The sequence below is a fragment of the Sceloporus undulatus genome, chromosome 6 (genome assembly GCF_019175285.1).
Source record: "Sceloporus undulatus isolate JIND9_A2432 ecotype Alabama chromosome 6, SceUnd_v1.1, whole genome shotgun sequence".
Lineage (NCBI taxonomy): Eukaryota > Metazoa > Chordata > Lepidosauria > Squamata > Phrynosomatidae > Sceloporus > Sceloporus undulatus.
Genome location: NC_056527.1, coordinates 40,742,427 through 40,759,896, shown reverse-complemented (window position 1 = coordinate 40,759,896; position 17,470 = coordinate 40,742,427). Strand labels below are relative to the sequence as shown.

Sequence of the window (17,470 nt, the reverse complement as noted above, 5' to 3'; positions counted from 1 at the left end):
GCTCAATACTAGGGAATTCTGGGAGCCAGCACCAGAGCTCTCTGAAGCCTAGGAATTGTAGTCTGCTTTTGAATTTAATCCTGGGAATTGTAGTTTGTTGTGACACCATAGCTCTCTGAAACCTGGGAATTGTAGTTTTTGTGGCAATAGAGATCCCTGAATTTTGGGAATTGTAGTTTGCTGTGGCATCAGAGCTCTCTGAGTGTAGCCCAGAACGCACTGCAGAAACAATCCGATTTGACACGATTTGGCTCAGTGCTAGGGAATCCTGGGAACTGTAGTTTTGTGGGGCATTTAGCCTTCTCTGTCAGAGCTCTGGTGCCACATTAAACTATCATTACCAGGATTCCCTATCACTGAGTCAGGGTACTTAAAGAGGTCTCAAACTGGATTATGTCTGCGGTGTGTTTTGGACCAAAGAAAGAGACTCCTCCCCTCTTCGCTTATTCACTTATTTATGGTTAAAACGTTTGTTATTGTGTGTCTTCGTTTCCAAATTATGGTGACCCTGGCTGCATCCGCACAACAGAAATAATGCAGTTGGAGACCGCTTTAACTGCCATGGCTCAGTTGTATGGAATTCTGGAATATGTAGTTTTGTGAGATATTTAGCCACTTGGTGCCACAACAAACTACAAATCCAAGTCTCAGAGAATGGAGCCATGAGAGTTAAAAGTGGTGTCAAACTGCATTAATTCTGCAGTGTGGCATCAGCTGCAACCTCACTACTATATTTACTCGAAAATTTTCTGAAAGGGCTCCTTTGCAACTTCTGCTACTTGCACAACAGGTAGAAACCCACCTTTTCAATCACTTCTGCTTCTATAGTCCTGTACTCACAGCTGGTAATATAGGTCCACAAACACAATGCAGAAATAATCCAGTTTGAGACTGCTTTAACTGCCCTGGCTCAATGCTACGGAATTCTGGGAACTGTAGTTTCGTGAGACATCTAGCCTTCTCTGGCAGAGAGCTCTGGTGCCAGAATAAACTACAATTCCCAGGATTCCTTAGTACTGAGCCAGGGCAGTTCAAGTCTCAATCTGGATTATTTCTGCAGTGTGTTTTGGACCATAGATAGATTACTAACAGGAACCAAGGTTACAGTTGGCAGCCTAAAGTATATTACCAACAGTGAGCAAAGTAAAACAGGAGTTCTGGTTACCAATTCAAAATTAATACATCAAAAAATAAACCATTAATCAATAAATTCTGTACATGCCTTTTCAAAAGTCCCACCAAGTTCAATAGGATTTCAAGTAGCAATAAGGTTGCTTTTCATCCTCATCAGCTCTTTTCTATATTTCTCTATATTAATTTATAAAGTATTTAATATATGCATTACCGGTATTTAAATACTTTCAAATTGATTAGACTCTAAGCATCCCTGAGATCTTTGGATATATTGCAGGATACAGTATAAATATTTTGACCCAGCATGGTATAGTGGTTTGAGCCGCTAGAATCCCTCAGGGAAGTCCCAAAATCTGTTACATGAATTTGTTTTCCAAAATTTCCAATGTAAATATTTTAATAAATATATAAAACATTGAAATTTCACTCTGCCTACAATCCTTTATGTCTCCTATGTTTCAGATTATCATCATTATGAAATAACTCTGTATAATACATAGCCTATTTTCAGATGCCATGAGCCTTCCCAATGCTAATTTGGCAAACCTACATTACTATTTTGCAACAAGATTTCGACCTATGGTGGTGCTGTGAATGAGAGACCTTCAAGTCACCCTTTTTATCAACAGTTCTGCTCAAGTCTTAATCTGTAATGCATTCTACCTTTTTTCCTACTTGCCTTCTACCATACCAAGCATTATTGTCTTTTCTAGAGAGTAGTGTCTTCTCATATGTCCAAAGTCTCAGTTTAGTCATCTTGGCTTGTAGGGAGAGTTCAAGCTTAATTTGCTCTAGGAGCTATGTATCAGTCTTCTTAGCAGTCCATAGCAAAGTCTTTGATCATGAAAATTATGAATCGCTGTTAAAAAAAATGATGTGCCACAACATTTGCCCTGATGTGTAACCTGTATTCAGGACAAGAGCCTACTGTCAGGGCAAAATATGGAGAAACAGAATGGCTTTCAGTTGGCAAGGTCAGGCAAGGCTGCATTTTAAGACCCTACTTTGGCAGAAGGAGGTGTGAAAACTGGACAAAAGAACATCAACAATTTATGCAGATTGCACTACACTAACAGCAGACAACAGCAAAGAGTTGGAACAATTACTGAAGAAAGTAAAAGAAGAAAGGCAGGTTTACAGTTGACCATTAAGAAAATTAAAATAATAACCACAGATGATTTATGAAACTTTAAAGCAGATGACATTGAAACAGTCAAGATTTTCCGTACTGTGGCTCAGTAATTTATCAGAATGGAGACTGCAGTCAAGAAATCAGATTAGGACTTGGAAGGAGAGCTAAGAAGGAACTAGACAAGATCCTTGAGTGTAAAGATACATGATTGAATACTAAAGCTAGGATTGGTTGTGAAAGCTGGACAGTGAAGAAAACTGATAGGAAGAAAATCAATACTATGGACTGCTAACAAGACAAACAGGTCCTAGAGCCAGTGTGGTGCGATTTGAGCATTGGACCATGACTCTGGAGCCTGGGTGAGTCCCATACTATCAGCCCCAGACTTAAAGGCACACAACAACAGAGCAAATCAAGCCTGAACTCTCCCTAGAAGCCAAGATGACTAAACTGAGACTGTTGTACTTTGGTCATATCATAAGAAGACATGGCTCACTAGAAAAGACAGGATGATTTAATGGTTGGTAAGGTAGAGGACAGTAGGGGCAAAGGAAGGCCACATAACAAATGAATAGACTCAGTCAAGGAGCTTACGGCCCTGAATCTGTAAGACCTGAGCAAAGCTGTTGATAGCTTTATTTTGGAGTCTCTCTTTCATATGGTTGTCATAAGTCAAAGTCAAGTTGAAGGGAGTTAACAATAACAGCACCCTTTTAAAGCCTTCTTTCAGACCAAGAAGTGACCAGGCTTCTACCACCTCCGGTTTTGAAGGCAGATCTCTATATGCCAAAGAAGCCTAAAACTTTAAAGAGGCTGAAAAGAAGAGGGAACATGTCAAAATAGCCACTAGTAACCCCCACCAAAAGACTAGGGGATACTATTGGCCATTTTGGAACAAAAACTCCACACACCCAACTTTGGGGGTGGTGCAACACTTTCTAGAGGCTGTATTCCATCAACCATTGAAGACTAACAAGACTTAGACCACAATTTTTAATATCTCTACTTGCATAGGCTAAGGACTAGCCATTTCATATACTGTATATTAGTGGTTCTCAAATGATGGCGCGGAACTCAGGTGGGTGCAAGAGTTGCTTAAGGGTGGGTGCAAGACTTGGAGGCCCTGATCTTTCCTCCTCTTCCCAAACTTTTTCATGTGTAACATTTACACATGCATTGAGTTGAATACTGAATTTACTTAAATAAAACTGTTCTGATTTGAATATTGTTATTTCCTTATAAAATGTTAAAATATGAATATACATGAATGTGCAAATGAAAATACGCACTAAATAAACAAAATATTTTTATTCATATACTGAGCTGAGTGGAGGGGGGCACAATGTAAAGAGGGGTCCCAAGGGTAAAAGGTACCACTGATATTTGGCTTAGATTTGTTCCTTATCCTTGTGTTTATAGGCATCCTGTGGCTTGGAATCAAATCCCAACTACCTTAATAATAAAAAACGTGTTTCGTTGAGCTTAGAAAGGCCCTATACAGACAGGCCAAAATAAAGCTGCTTCAGGTCACTTTGGAGGTATGGTGCATGTGTCCTACGTCTGGAAGCTGCGCCAAAGCTGTGGCTTTGGTGTGGCTTCTGGACTCTTAGGACGTATGTATCATCGAAACACCATACCTCCAAAGTGACCTGAAGCAGCTTTATTTTGGCCTGTCTGTATCAGGCCTATGTTTCCTTACAAGACAATCCTCTGTATGCTTGACTTCTCAAATGTAAGCCCCAACGAATTTACTCCAAAGTAAATGTACAGAAGATTGTAATGGGGCCAACTCAGAAGCAAGTAAGGATGGGTTTATGCTGTTAATATTTTATTTAGTAAGTTACCCTGCAACTTTAAACAGCTTAGAATTAAATTGTTAAAAAGAGACATGAAAGATGTGTGAAAGTCAACTGCACGTTTTCTCTACATTCAAAATCATGCATAATCTCATACAAAAGATTAAGACTCAGCTGGACACTCTCTGACCATATATATTCCACTTTATTTTTAATCTATCCAGATTCTACAACCATCTGCAGGAATAATAATTTGGGGTGATATATATGGCACTACACGTTTATTCTTTCTTTAAACAGAAGTTCTTTGAAAACCGCACAGCATATTTGAAGCTAAAATAATAATAGTGCTAGAACAAATAATTTAAAACCATTACATAAAGATGTAAAACTCAGACTGGCACTTCATTTTTATAAATTATGATACAGAAAGCACACTGTGTAATGTAGTGCACCCTCACTGCAATTCTCTGCTATAAGGCTAACATGGATTATAAGGCAGTGTTCACCTTTACTCCCTCTTCCTTTCAAGTCCATCATAAGAACACTTGAATACATATCCACTAGACATATTTTCACAATCAACACTCCTTTCAAAAGCCAACTCCACAAAAGCAGTGTCTGACAGACTATAACCCACTAGCACATCTCTTTAGTAAATTTCAAAATGCCTTGCTTGAAAATTCAATCCACCCCTTATCTTTCTTGTAAAGGTACCTTAAGAGATAGAGTGTCACGTTTATCATAGGCTGCAAGAGGCTTGTATATTCATAAGAAAAGTAACGGCTAAAAAGCAGTGTCCAATTTCTTGTAAGTGTGACTCCTATCACTTAAGATGTATTCTCAGTTGCTAAATACATATATTTAAATATTTCTGAAACTTCACAGATTACATTTTATCTTTAATAATCTAACTGACCTAGTTATGTAGCAAGTGTGCACTTTGGCGTACTGCTACTGAACGTTTTCACAAATGTAGCAGTATTTTTAATACATTCTCTTTCTATTTCACAGACAGTGCAAATAAAAAACATTCTTTGGATCACCATTTTAGGATGTTATCTATGATATTACTTCAATTGTTAAAAAAAAATAGCCATCATTAAAGGTGATGTTAAAATACTTTATACATATTTTTCAGCACTCATACTTGAAGGCATTATCCTTCATTGCTGTATATTGGTAAACCTGATCATAAGATTGCTAAACATTCACCAAGATATGTTAGAATTATATTCAGATATTTAAATATTAATTCTATATCTTTTTCATAATTGCCATAGACTCTCACACAATTTACACATTATCCTACTTATTTTCTACAATAGCTTTCTACACTAGTCACCAGCATATCTTTAAATAAGATATTGAACAGCATTGCTTTATGAAAGCGCTATCTTAACACAAATATTTTGTGATTCGTTAGGACTGTATATGATCAGCATTTTCTTTGCAACAGGATACAGACACCTTAATCTGATGTTGCTTTGCTCCCTTTCAACAAGGAACTAGATTTATAGTAGATACAGCTATACAAACTGATTTTCAATGCTATCTTATGTTGCTTGCTGTATTTACTCGTTTGCTTGTAGTTGCTGGTACCAAGTTCCCATTTGTAGTATTTGTTGTTGAGCCATTTACAACCATGTAATCAATCTTGTTTTCCAGTTTGACCAAGCGTTGCAAGATGTCATCCAGAAGAACTGCAATTGTTCTTTTGAGATCAGCTAGAGGGAAAACAAACAGAGGAACGAATCCAGAGATGAAACACAGATAATTTCACAGTTTATATGAGCATACTCTGATGAGAATCTCAGCGTTTGAATAGCACGGTCCTCTAAGATAGCAAAATAACAGTAATTAGCAATGGAAACAAAAATCCCTCCCAGACAAAATGTTGTCTGACTGATTCTTAACTCATCCCTTTTCAGTCAGTGGAAAATTATGTATCATTTTACCTCATCATACTTTTTTTGTTTTATTTTTTCCAAGGGACCTAAAAACCCTAGGCACCAAGTCCCATTTGGTCTTAGAAGCTAAGCAGGATCAACGCTGGTTGGATGGGAGCCTGCCAATGAATACCAGGTGCTGAGAACTGTATTTCAGAGGAAGGAACTGGCAAAACCACCTGAGTTTTCCTTGCCTAAGAAACCCCTATGAAATTTATGGGGTCGACAAGTGACTCGAAGGCACATAAACATACATACACACACAAATTTCTATAGGACTGCCTGGAGAAGGCATGCCTCATAAAGTATCTCTCTTCCTTTTTCCTTCTTACTTAGCCACACAATTAGTAGCAGGTTTCAAAAATTATTAATGTACTGTAGGTTAAATCCACAATGTTACCCCTATCCACACAGGAACTACTGAATACGAATGAAGTGTCAGTTGTGACTCACAAGTCTAATTTGTTTCAATGGAGCTACTATAGGTAGGATTAACAGTAGATTTAGCCTTCTATTTTTACATACATATTTAATTTTACTGGTTGCTCTCTAGTTCTAACATTCACCAAAATATCTTAGTAATTTTTAAAAATTACTACAGTTCTGCATATGCCTATTTTGCATTGAACAATTCATCAAGCCTTCAACTTCACAGTTCATTAAGGCTTACTCATGGGTAACTGCATATAGCATTGCACCTTTCATCAATTTTAGTCTTGAGATTGGTAAGTTTCTTAATACTGTTCCATCTTTCAAAGAAAAGATAGCTACAGCTCCATCATATCCAATAAGAGGAGCTGAATTTATATACAACATGATTATGCTCTTGATGTTTCTCAAGGCTATAAAATATTATGCAGTCCATAAGAGCAGCAGAACATGAGACTGTAGAACTATAATAATCTCTGTAACATTTTTTGTTATTAGTTGTTGATTCCTTTCTTTAACGTATTAGGGGTACATGATAAATATTTTTTCTTTATGCTTATTTCATAATTGTACTCCATTACTGTATATAATTGTAAAACTAAATAAACAAACAGCACTTCACAAAGAAAGTTCATTCATCTTACCATATCCTGCCATTGAAACGCCATTACCACCATTCATTATATTTTTGTTTTCTTCTGCCAGTGCTCTGACGTATTTTTTACTTAAGTCAAGAATTTGCTCACGCAACTCAGCACTGCTCTGTTGCCTCGGATGTTGAAAGGTGTAGCGCAGTAACATTAGCCCCCAGATAAAGCCAAACACCAGCAACAGTAAACTCAATTTCTGGGACACATTTTTTCTTGAAAATGCAAAAAACATTTCTCAGTAGGCCAAAGCCATCAACATAAGGAATAAGGCTGAAGTCACTGTGTTTCCATAGTAGGTTGGGTTTTTTTTTAATCTTCACAACTTAGTTATTCTTCTTGGGAAATAATTTTGTATATTTTTTCCATGCTTGATTCCTGTAACATTTTTTTTCCAAGAAATGTGATTAGTCAAAATATCTTAAGTCTTTGCAAATTCAAAATACAAACAAGTATGTATTCTTGTAGAGTATGCTGTACAAGAAAATAATAGTCTGAGTATTATCACAAATTCCTATGATTATAAGATGAGTGCTATAAAATACAACCTATCAACTATATGCAACTTAGACAAAGACTTTTTGAGAAAATTAAGGAAGTAAACTAAGGGGCTTTACAGATGGGCAGGAAGATGCTGCAGCACCGACCTGCCCTCCGTAGAGCACAAAAAGGAGCCAGAAAAACTGGCACCTTTTTGTGCCCGCGAAGGGGCGCCATAGCAGTCACTGTGCAACTTGATTACACCTGTTTGGTGCAGTCCCAAAGGGATGTCATCATGGCGTGCACCATCTGAATGGGCACACGCCAAAATGGTGCCCGGGCAGCGCAGTGAGGGCTTTGAGCGCGAGGACACTCCGCCCATGCGCAGGCCGGCACTTTTTGCCGGTCTGTAAAGGACCTACCTTATAGTTTAACAAAGCTTCACAAAACAAATTTTAGGAACAGTCCTAATTTGCCCCAACAAATCACAAGTCAAAATACCTGTATCTGAGCTAAAATCAGTATCAGGCTGAGGGAACTTACATTTAATCTTGTATATTCCTAAATTGTCAGAACATATTGTATCTTTCACTCAACTGATAGCCATTTATAAGGTGGAGAAACGTCTGAGGGAAGAAAAATCAGTAAGAATTTAGATGTAATAAGAGTTTTGTTTTAAGAAAAATAAAAGTCAAGTGCACAGGGGCTTTTAATATAACTAACAAAAGCATCAGTTAATTTTAGATCATTAAATAATAAATTAACATTAAAAGAAATGACATAACACCAAGAACAGTGTCTGAATGTATACCTGCAGGTCACATCTCAGGTCTCTATGTACAGAGAAATAAATAAATAAATAAATAATGCAACAACAATTCACTATCCCTACACCTTGTTAAAAGGCCACCATATATCCACCTCTGAGAAGCTATTACAGTGGTTCTTCCACATTCACTGGGGTTAAGGGTGAAGGACCTCCATGAATGTGGAAAAAGCACAAATAAAAAACAAGCAAACACTATTCTTTTTACCTGAGAGAACACCTCTCTAGGAATCTCCAGGTCCTCCAGTTCAACTCTTTCATTGGTATAATGGTAATTTTTATGCAGCAGTATTATAAGGTCTAGATGCGCACAAATGTATGAATAAAGTAGAAATCTGGGCACGGTTTCACCAACAGAAAGATGCAAGTTATTATTTTGTACTTTAACAGTGTTACACTATACACATCTACCCAGAAATAAGTTTCATTAAATTCAATGGGAGCTGCTCTCAATTAAATGTAAAGGACTGGAGCCAGTGGCGCTTATTTCTGAGGGCTGATGTGTGAGCTTCCACTGTTGACACACAGTTGCACTAACATGACAAATTAGTGAGTACAGTCAGCCCTTGGCATCTGCGGTCTTGTCATCCACGGATTCAAGCATCCATGGACGGCAGGCCCACATTGTCCCTAATGGGGGCGCATGCATGTGGCCGAGACACCATTAGGGACAGCCCCAGTTGTTCCCAGTGGTGAGGCATGTATGAAGCCACACTGCCATTAGGGACGAGTCTTATTGTTCCTAATGGTGGTGCAGCCATATGCACATGCCCCCAGTGGGGACAAAAGGGCTGTCTGTAACGGTGATGCAGCCACATGCATGCATCACTACTGATTTGAAGTCCTGTTGTCCCGCCACTTTGGACTACAGAACTTGAGCATCCACAGATTTTGGTGCCTGGAATGGATCCCCCATGGATGCCAAGGGCTGAAATGTTTATTAAAAGCAAAGCAAACAAAACTACAGTCAGACCCCGTATCCACGGACTCAAGCATCCATGGTTTGAAAAATATGTTCCAACTATATATATTCCCAAAAGCGAACCTTGATTTTGCCATTTTACATAAGTGACACCATTTTACTGTGCCACTGAATCCAATGGCACTTGAGCATCCACAGAGTTTCATGCCCACAGAGAGGGTCTTGGAGCCAAAGCCCAGCGGACACCAAGGGCCCACTATTTCTGGAAAGGCATGGCAAACAGAAGTGTGCGCCCTTCGCCTCCTAGAATCATAGAGCTGGAAGGGCTCAATGCTAGGGAACCCTGGGAACTGTAGTTCTGTGTGACATTCAGCCTTCTTTGGGTGTCAAAATAAACTACAAATCCCAGGATCATTGGATCATTCCCAGAGTGTGCTTTTTGGACCGAAGTCAAGAGGTTTTGATTGGGGCTGGATTCGCAGTGTATTAATAATCCAGGTTGACACCCCTTTTACTGCCCTGGCTCAGTGCTCAGGGAATCCTGGGAACTGTAGTCTTGCGAGACATTTGTGCAACAACGACAAACTACAATTCCCAGGATCCCCTGGATTTGAGACAGGGGCAGTTAAAAGCGTTCTCAAACAGGATTATCTCTGCAGTGTGGAGGCATAATAACAATAATGAAAGGCAGGAAGCACCCACCTCCTTGTAGCCGAGAAGCCCCTCCGGGGGGCCACTCGTTCTTCACAGCCAGCATTGCTGGCTCCGCGGAGCCTGAGCCATGGCCAGGCCTCCTCTTCCTGCTCCTGCAGCCTCGCCCATAAGCCCCAAAGCGGGCTCTTCTTCCCGGCGAGAGCAGCGCCGCCTAGAGCCGCCTCCTCCTCCTTCTTGCGCTGCTCTGAGCGCAGCCTCAGCTGGCTGCAAAGCTCACTTCCGGTTGACAGTGGAAGAACCGGAAGTCGCTCTAGGAAGGCTTTGAATTGAAACAGGCTTCACTAACAGAGAGGCCTTCCTTCTCCTCTTTCCTGGCAGTTGCCCCTCTTTTAGTGCTGGTTGTTGTTGTGTGTTGTTGGTTGTTGTTGTGTGCCTTCCAGCCGCCCCCGATTTACGACAACCCTACTATTGCAGTTTTTCTTGGCAAGCTTAATAAATAAAGACATACATTATACATGAGATTTGTTCAGAGGGGAGGTTGGCTCCTGCCGACCCCTGAGGCTGAGAGAGTGTGACTTGCCCCAGGGTCACCCACTGGGTTTCCATTGGCCGAGCCGGGGTTCGGACCCAAACTTCAACCGGCCCAAAGAGGTGCAAGGAAATTGGCTGGAGTTGTTTAGAAGGGCAACGACACAACTCTAGTTACAGAGTTCCCTTGGTCCAAAACGCACTGCAGAAATAATCCAGTTTGAGACCACTTTAACTGCCCTGATTCAATTCTAGGGAATTCTAGAAACTACTTTTGTGAGACGTTTAGCCCTTCTCTGTCAGGAGACTCTTATGCCACAATAAGCTACAGTTCCCAGGATTATCTAGCACTGAGTCAGGGCAGTTAAAGCAGTCTCAAACTGGATTATTCTGCAGTGTGTTTTGGACCTCAGTCCAATGCTCAAACCACTTTACTGTTGTCATGTGCTTTCAAGTTGTCTTCCAACTTAAATACAGTACTTAATGGAGACACTAGGCCAGGTTTACTCAGAGGAGGTTTGCCATTGCCACCCTCAGAGGTTGAGAGAGTGCCCAAGTGGGTTTTTGTGTGTTACAGCGGGGAACTGAACCCTGGTCTCCAGAGTCTTAGTTCGATACTGAAACCATGTTGTTGTTGTTGTGTGCCTTCAAGTTGTTTCCAATTAAAGATGACCCTAAGGCAAACCTATCATGGGGTTTTCTTGACAAGATTTGTTCAGAGGGGTTTTGAACTTCTCTCTCTTTTTAGCCTGAGAGGCTGTGATTTGCATAAGGTCACCCAGTGGGCTTCCATGGCCAAGATGGGATCTCCAGAGTTGTAATCCAACAGTCCAGTCACTATGCCATTAGATTCAGAAAAACAAACTACATCAAAGCTGTCTCGGAAACACTGCCCTCTATTATGGGTGATGTTTCCCCGACTGCTTCTATTTGTATTTAGGTGTGGGCAAATTTCACTTTGCCCTTGCGCCACTTGTATTCTTACTTCATTTATGACAGGCACTATATCTTGGATCAAATATTGATCAGAAGGGAGTGCAATCAAGAAATAAGAAGAAGACTAGGAGTGGGAAGGGCAGCTATGAAAGAACTAGAAAAGATCCTAAAATGTAAACATCATGCACTAAAGTGAGGCTCATCCAAGCCATTGTATTCCCCATCACCATGTACAGATGTGAAAGCTGGACAATGAAGCTAGCCGATAGAAAGAAAATAATTTGCAGATGACACCAAATTAGGAGGAATAGCTAATACTCCAGAGGACAGGATCAAAATTCAAAACGACCTGAATAGACTAGAAAGCTGGGCCAAAGCTAACAAAATGAAATTCAACACAGAAAAATGTAAGGTACTGTACTTAGGGCAGAAAAATGAAATGCACAGATATAGGATGGGCGACACATGGCTGAAAGAAACTACGTGTGAAAGGTATCTCAGAGTCCTAGTAAACCAGAAGTTGAACATGAGTCAACAGTGCGATGCATCAGCTAAAAAGGCCAATGCAATTTTAGGCTGCATCAATAAAAGTATACTGTAGTGTCTAGATCCAGGGAAGTAATAGTGCCACTCTATTCTGCTCTGGTCAGGCCCCACCTGGAATATTGTGTCCTGTTCTGGGCGCCACAATTCAAAACGGACATTGAGAAACTGGAGCGTGTCCAAAGGAGGATGACTAAAATGGTGAAGGGTATGGAAACCATGCCCTATGAGGAACGACTTAGGGAGCTGGGGATGTTTAGCCTGGAGAAAAGAAGGTTAAGAGGTGAAATGATAGCCCTATTTAAATATTTGAAAGGATGTCATATTGAAGAGGGAGCCAAGCTTGTTTCTGCTGCTCCAGAGAAACAGGACCTGGAACAATGGATGCAAGCTACAGGAAAAGAATTCCACTCAAACATAGGAGAACTTCCTGACAAGTAAGGGCTGTTCGACAGTAGAACACACTCCCTAGAGTATGGTTGAGTCTCCTTCCTTGGAGGTCTTTAAGCAGAGGCTAGATTGCCATCTGCTGGGGATGCTTTGATTGTGATTTCCTGCATGGCAGAAGAAGGGGGTTGGACTGGATGGCCCTTGTGGTCTCTTCCAACTCTGCGATTCTATGATTCTATGAAAGGGACATCAATGCAGGCAGAGACCACTCCCCTTCTTGACCCTGTGGGGACTGGAGACAAAACAGAATAAAAGACAGGCAATGAAATCTCAACTGCCATTAGCAACATAATAGCAACATAATAGTAACATCCCTCGAAATCTTTGCAACTACAGCTTCCAGCTGTGGAAAAAAATGGAAGGAAAATTGGATAGTTTGCAACTACTGTATGCATATATTTACATGGAACAAAGCCAGCTGCATTTAATCCCTATTATAATGCTAACTCCGCTATAGAAATGGGAAGCATGTGACACTCTCCATGCACCGATTGCATCATTCCTTGTGGTTGGTTAGGGTTTATGAAACTTGCAGATTGATAGCATCTGGGAGTGGCGCATACTGTATTTGCCATTCCTGGCTTAGGTTCTCTCTAGCATAAGGGTACAGGTTTTATAAGTCCTTAGGATCATGGCAAGGAAGTAAGTACAGTGCAGCCTCCATATTTGCTGGGGTGCAGGACCCCTGTGAAAGTGCAAAAACTGCCACCACCACCCCCCAAAAAAAATTTAACCAGAGAGAACACCCCTCTAGGTGGAAGTCTGTGGTCAACATTTGTTGGAAATTGACCACAGAACTGTGCTGGAGGACCTACAAACGCCTAGAAATGTTGTTCTCTTTAGGAATCTCTAGGTCCTCCTGTGCAACTTCTGGTAGTCATTGACCGCAGAGTCATGATGAAGGATCTAGAGCAGCGGTTCTCTACCCTTTCACAGGGGTCACCTAAGACCATTGGAAAACACATATTTCTGATAGTTTTAGGAACCGAGACACCGCAATTTTATGGTTGCGGGTCACCACAACATGAGGAACTGTATTAAAGGGTCATGGCATTAGGAAGATTGAGAACCACTGAACTAGAGATTCCTAGAGAGAGAGAAAACATATTACTCAAATCCATTAATAATCAAAGCCACAAAAATAAAAGCTGCAAATGGGTAATTGTTGGCCCCATACAGACAGGCCAAAATAAAGCTGCTTTGGGTCACTTTGGAGGTATGCTGTTTAAATGATGCATGCGTACTAAGAGTGCAGAAGCCGCGCCAAAGCCACGATCCAGTAATAAGGACAGGAGTGCAGCTTTAGTGCAGCTTCTGAACTCTAAGTACACATGCATCATTTAAACAGCATACCTCCAAAGTGACCCGAAGCAGCTTTATTTTGGCCTGTCTGTATGGGACCGTAGTAAGGTGAAAGATTTATATGATCTGAAGAGAAACCAGAGTATCCTATTGCTAAATTGTACCATTTTCTTTCTGGAGGGAATTTACACCTAGTAATTTATTGCAATGCTGCTCACCTGAGAGATCAATTTATTATACAAAAACAGGATTCTTTGCCATGGTAATGAGTTTATTTAAATACTCCCATTGATTTTTACCACTCACCCAGTCTGTGTGTTTCTTTGTTTTATATATCTTATCTTGTATTTTATTAGATTTGCATTAACTTTTGTGCTTTTATTTATGTGTGTTTTAATTTTTCAGTTAATCTTATACGAGTTCAAGGGGTGATTCAGTTTTATCTTTCTATGTATCTTGATATTATGCATTTTATAGTTGATATGTTCAGTTAACTAATCAATAAACTTGTTGTTGTTGTACTAAGGGAACGTTACATGATACCCAGAGATTTAGGACACTGCCACACAAGGCACTTACCACACTGGAATCGTTGCCCAAACGCTTCAGAAGCACAGAGGTGAGGTAGCCGGTCGCGTTTCTGAAGCGTCATTGAGGCGACCCGCTCTTATCCTGTTGACAAATTGTTCATGGAGCGGCCATTTTTGTAATAACAGAAGGTCCCATTATTACAGAAATGGCTGTTCCACGAACAATTAATTGACAGGAGAAGAGCAGGAGGCGCTTCAGTGACGCTTCAGAAGTGCGACTGGCGATCTCACCTCCACGTTTCTGAAACGTTTGGGCAACGATTCCAGCGCGGTAAGTGCCTCGTGTGATAATAATCCCCATAGCTGTGTTAGTTTCAAATATCAGTAGGCAAAGGGATCATAGAACATCTTCAACGCCAACAACTTGTTTCATGTAATTCAAATACATAGCTATGTCACTCTGGAAAATAAGTACGCAAAGGGATCTTGCGGCACCTTTGAGGCTAAGCTCCAAAACAGTTGGCACAAACAATCCAGTTTGAGACTGCTTTAACTGCCCTGGATCAATATATATATATATATATATATATATATATATATATATATGTATATATATATTATTTGTTTATTCGAATGTTACGTTCCTATATATATATTTATATATATTTATATGTTTATTCAAATGTTACATTCCTATATTGTTTTTATTTATGTTTATTCGAATGTTACATTCCCATATATATATATATAGTATTTATTTATGTTTATTCAAATGTTATGTTCCTATATATATATATATGTTTATATAATATCTATATGTGTATGTTGGTCACACGCCCTCCATTATTTTCTCTTGAACGCCCTCCATTTTGCGGGGCTTCGTCCTCCTTTGTCGTTAGGACACACAACCGGTCACCTTGGACACACAACAACGGCAACACAACAAACACCTTCCCTCAGAACAACAACTAGAGAACTTGGAGCGAGTGGAACCCTACTGCGCCTGCACCAACTCCCTGTGGCGGCAGAATCTCCATTGTGTTGCGTCCGATCGAGGGGGCGTGGCCTCCGTAGCCCCGCCCCCGCGCTGGGTGTCGGGCGCAGAGGCCGAGGCGCCATTTTGTGTGGGGGCCTCAGTGTGTCGCGGGCTGCGCCCTGAGAAGGCCGGGACTCGCGCTCCGTTCCTTCTCCCTCCGTGCGCCACCATGAGCGACGTGGAGGAGAATAACTTCGAGGGGAGGGTGAGTAGCGAGGGGTTGCTCTGCCCAGGCCGAGTGTCTGTCGGAGGAGGAGGCCCCCGAGAGAGAGAGTGGGAAGAGAAGAGGGGAAGGAGAGAGAGGCTTCGTGGTGGCTCCTCGTCGCCAAAATGGTGCCTTCGTCCGAGGTTTGGGTCGCGCCGCCTCCCGCGCCTCTTGCGGGGGGACAGGGTTCGGTTTCCGTTCGGGGCTTTGAGCGGGTTACGACGGGTGCTGCTTCCACGCTGCGCCTATAATCCGGGTTAATTCCGCTTTTATACTGCCGTGGCTCCAGGCTATGGCATTCTGGGAATTGTAGTTATGTGGACACTGGGTGGCCCTTATGGACTCTTCCAACTCTGTGATTCTATGGGACTCGTTTTAATATTGTCATGGTTTAATTCTGTTTTTTAAAAAATGTTGTGAGCCGCCCTGAGTCCCACTTTTGGGGAAAGGGAGGGATATAGGTGGTTATTATTATTGTTGTTGTTGTTGTAAAAAGTATTTATACATATAATTATTATGTTTACATAATAATCATATTCAAATATATTCTGCCCTTTCTAGTCATATGAATTATTATTAATAATAATATTCATTTTTATATCTATAAATATAATTATTACAGCTGCATAATAGTAATCATATTCGCTTATATCTTGCCCTTTATATTCATGTAAATGAATATAATAATAATATTATTTTTATATTTATAAATATAATTCTTTATGTAATAATTATATTAACTTATATCCTTCCCTTTATATTCATATGAATGAATATGATAAAAATAATATTTATATTTATATTTATAAATATATTTATGGATATAATTATTTTGTTTGTATTATTATTATTATTATTTATATCCTGCCATTTCGCCAAAACTGAGACTCAGGGTGGCTCACAACATTAAAAGAAACAGTACAATTAAAAGCTTACATTATATTATAACATTATCATAGAGTTGGAAGGGACCGCAAGGGCCTCCCAGTCCAACCCCATTCTGCCATGCAGGAACTCAAAATCAAAGCATCCCCAACAGATGTCCATCCAGCCTCTGTTTAAAGACCTCCAAAGAAGAAAACTCCCCCACATATTATATAATTCCCAGAATTCCATAGTCTGGGGCCATGGTAGTTAAAAGCGGGATCAAACTGGATTATTTCTGCAGTGTGGATGTAGCCAAAGGGCCCCTCTCCCTGGTCACCAGGCCCTCTTCTGTCTTCTCCCATTCCCCTCCCCAGGTCCAAAACACATTGCAGAAATAATCCAGTTTGAGACTGCCTTGGCTCAATGCCAGGGAATTCTGGGAGCTGTAGTTCTGTGACACACTTAGCCTTCTTTGTCAGAGAGCTCTAGTGCCACAGTAAGCTACAATTCCCAGGATTCCCTAGCACTGAGCCAGTTAAAGAGGTCTCAAACTGGATTATTTCTGCCCTGTGTTTTGGGTCCCATTTCGTGGCCATGAATTCTGCCCCTTTCATTCTGTTGCCATTTCTGTGTTTCTTTCCTGGAAACTCCAATAATCAGAAAATTGGGTCCATACCCTCCTCTCCAGATAAGTTTGCAACAGATACTTAAATCAGCCTCTCATTTGTAAGAGGAGTAAGGGCAAACATTTTGGTCTATATATTTTTGTAGTCAGCAATAGTTAAGTAATAAGGTAACAGTAATAGGGTGGTATAATAATCATAAAAATAATAATTAGGCAAAAATAATGATCACAACAACAACAACAACAGTAATTATGTAGAAATCCTGTCGCCCCTTTGAAACCAACTAAAAAAAGAAGTTGGCAGCATGAGCTTTCATAGACTTAAGCCTACTTCGTCAGATGCATTTGGAAGTAAACAAGTCTGAAGCAGTCATGTTGCCAAGTTCTTTCTTTCAATGAGTCTCTAATCTGCTACAAGATCTCTCTATACAGTATACTGATTCTAACATGGCTATATATTTGCATTCTAATAATAATGT

At 40.4% G+C, this 17,470-nt stretch overlaps 2 protein-coding genes across 8 annotated transcripts in view; one reads left to right on the top strand and one right to left on the bottom strand.

Moving 5' to 3' along the window:
* Positions 1 to 4,248: 4,248 nt before the first annotated feature.
* On the bottom strand, positions 4,249 to 10,233 carry CCDC126 (coiled-coil domain containing 126). 2 transcript variants are annotated; one of them, XM_042476600.1, is made up of 4 exons: positions 10,018 to 10,233; positions 8,111 to 8,193; positions 7,085 to 7,465; positions 4,249 to 5,789 (listed from the first exon to the last, which is right to left on the bottom strand). In XM_042476600.1, the coding sequence occupies exons 3-4, from the start codon at positions 7,320 to 7,322 to the stop codon at positions 5,614 to 5,616; spliced, it is 414 nt and encodes a 137-aa protein (XP_042332534.1). In that variant the 5' UTR covers positions 7,323 to 7,465; positions 8,111 to 8,193; positions 10,018 to 10,233; the 3' UTR covers positions 4,249 to 5,613. The 2 variants fall into 2 exon arrangements, with proteins under 2 accessions (XP_042332534.1, XP_042332535.1); XM_042476601.1 differs by lacking the exon at positions 8,111 to 8,193.
* A 5,139-nt stretch (positions 10,234 to 15,372) lies between these two features.
* Positions 15,373 to 17,470, top strand: part of TRA2A (transformer 2 alpha homolog) — a 16,020-nt gene continuing 13,922 nt past the window's right edge. For all 6 annotated transcript variants that reach the window (XM_042472054.1, XM_042472053.1, XM_042472052.1 and 3 more), the window contains exon 1: positions 15,373 to 15,499. In XM_042472054.1, the coding sequence (XP_042327988.1) occupies positions 15,464 to 15,499 (36 nt within the window). In that variant the 5' untranslated portion in view covers positions 15,373 to 15,463. The remainder of the gene's footprint in view (positions 15,500 to 17,470) is intronic.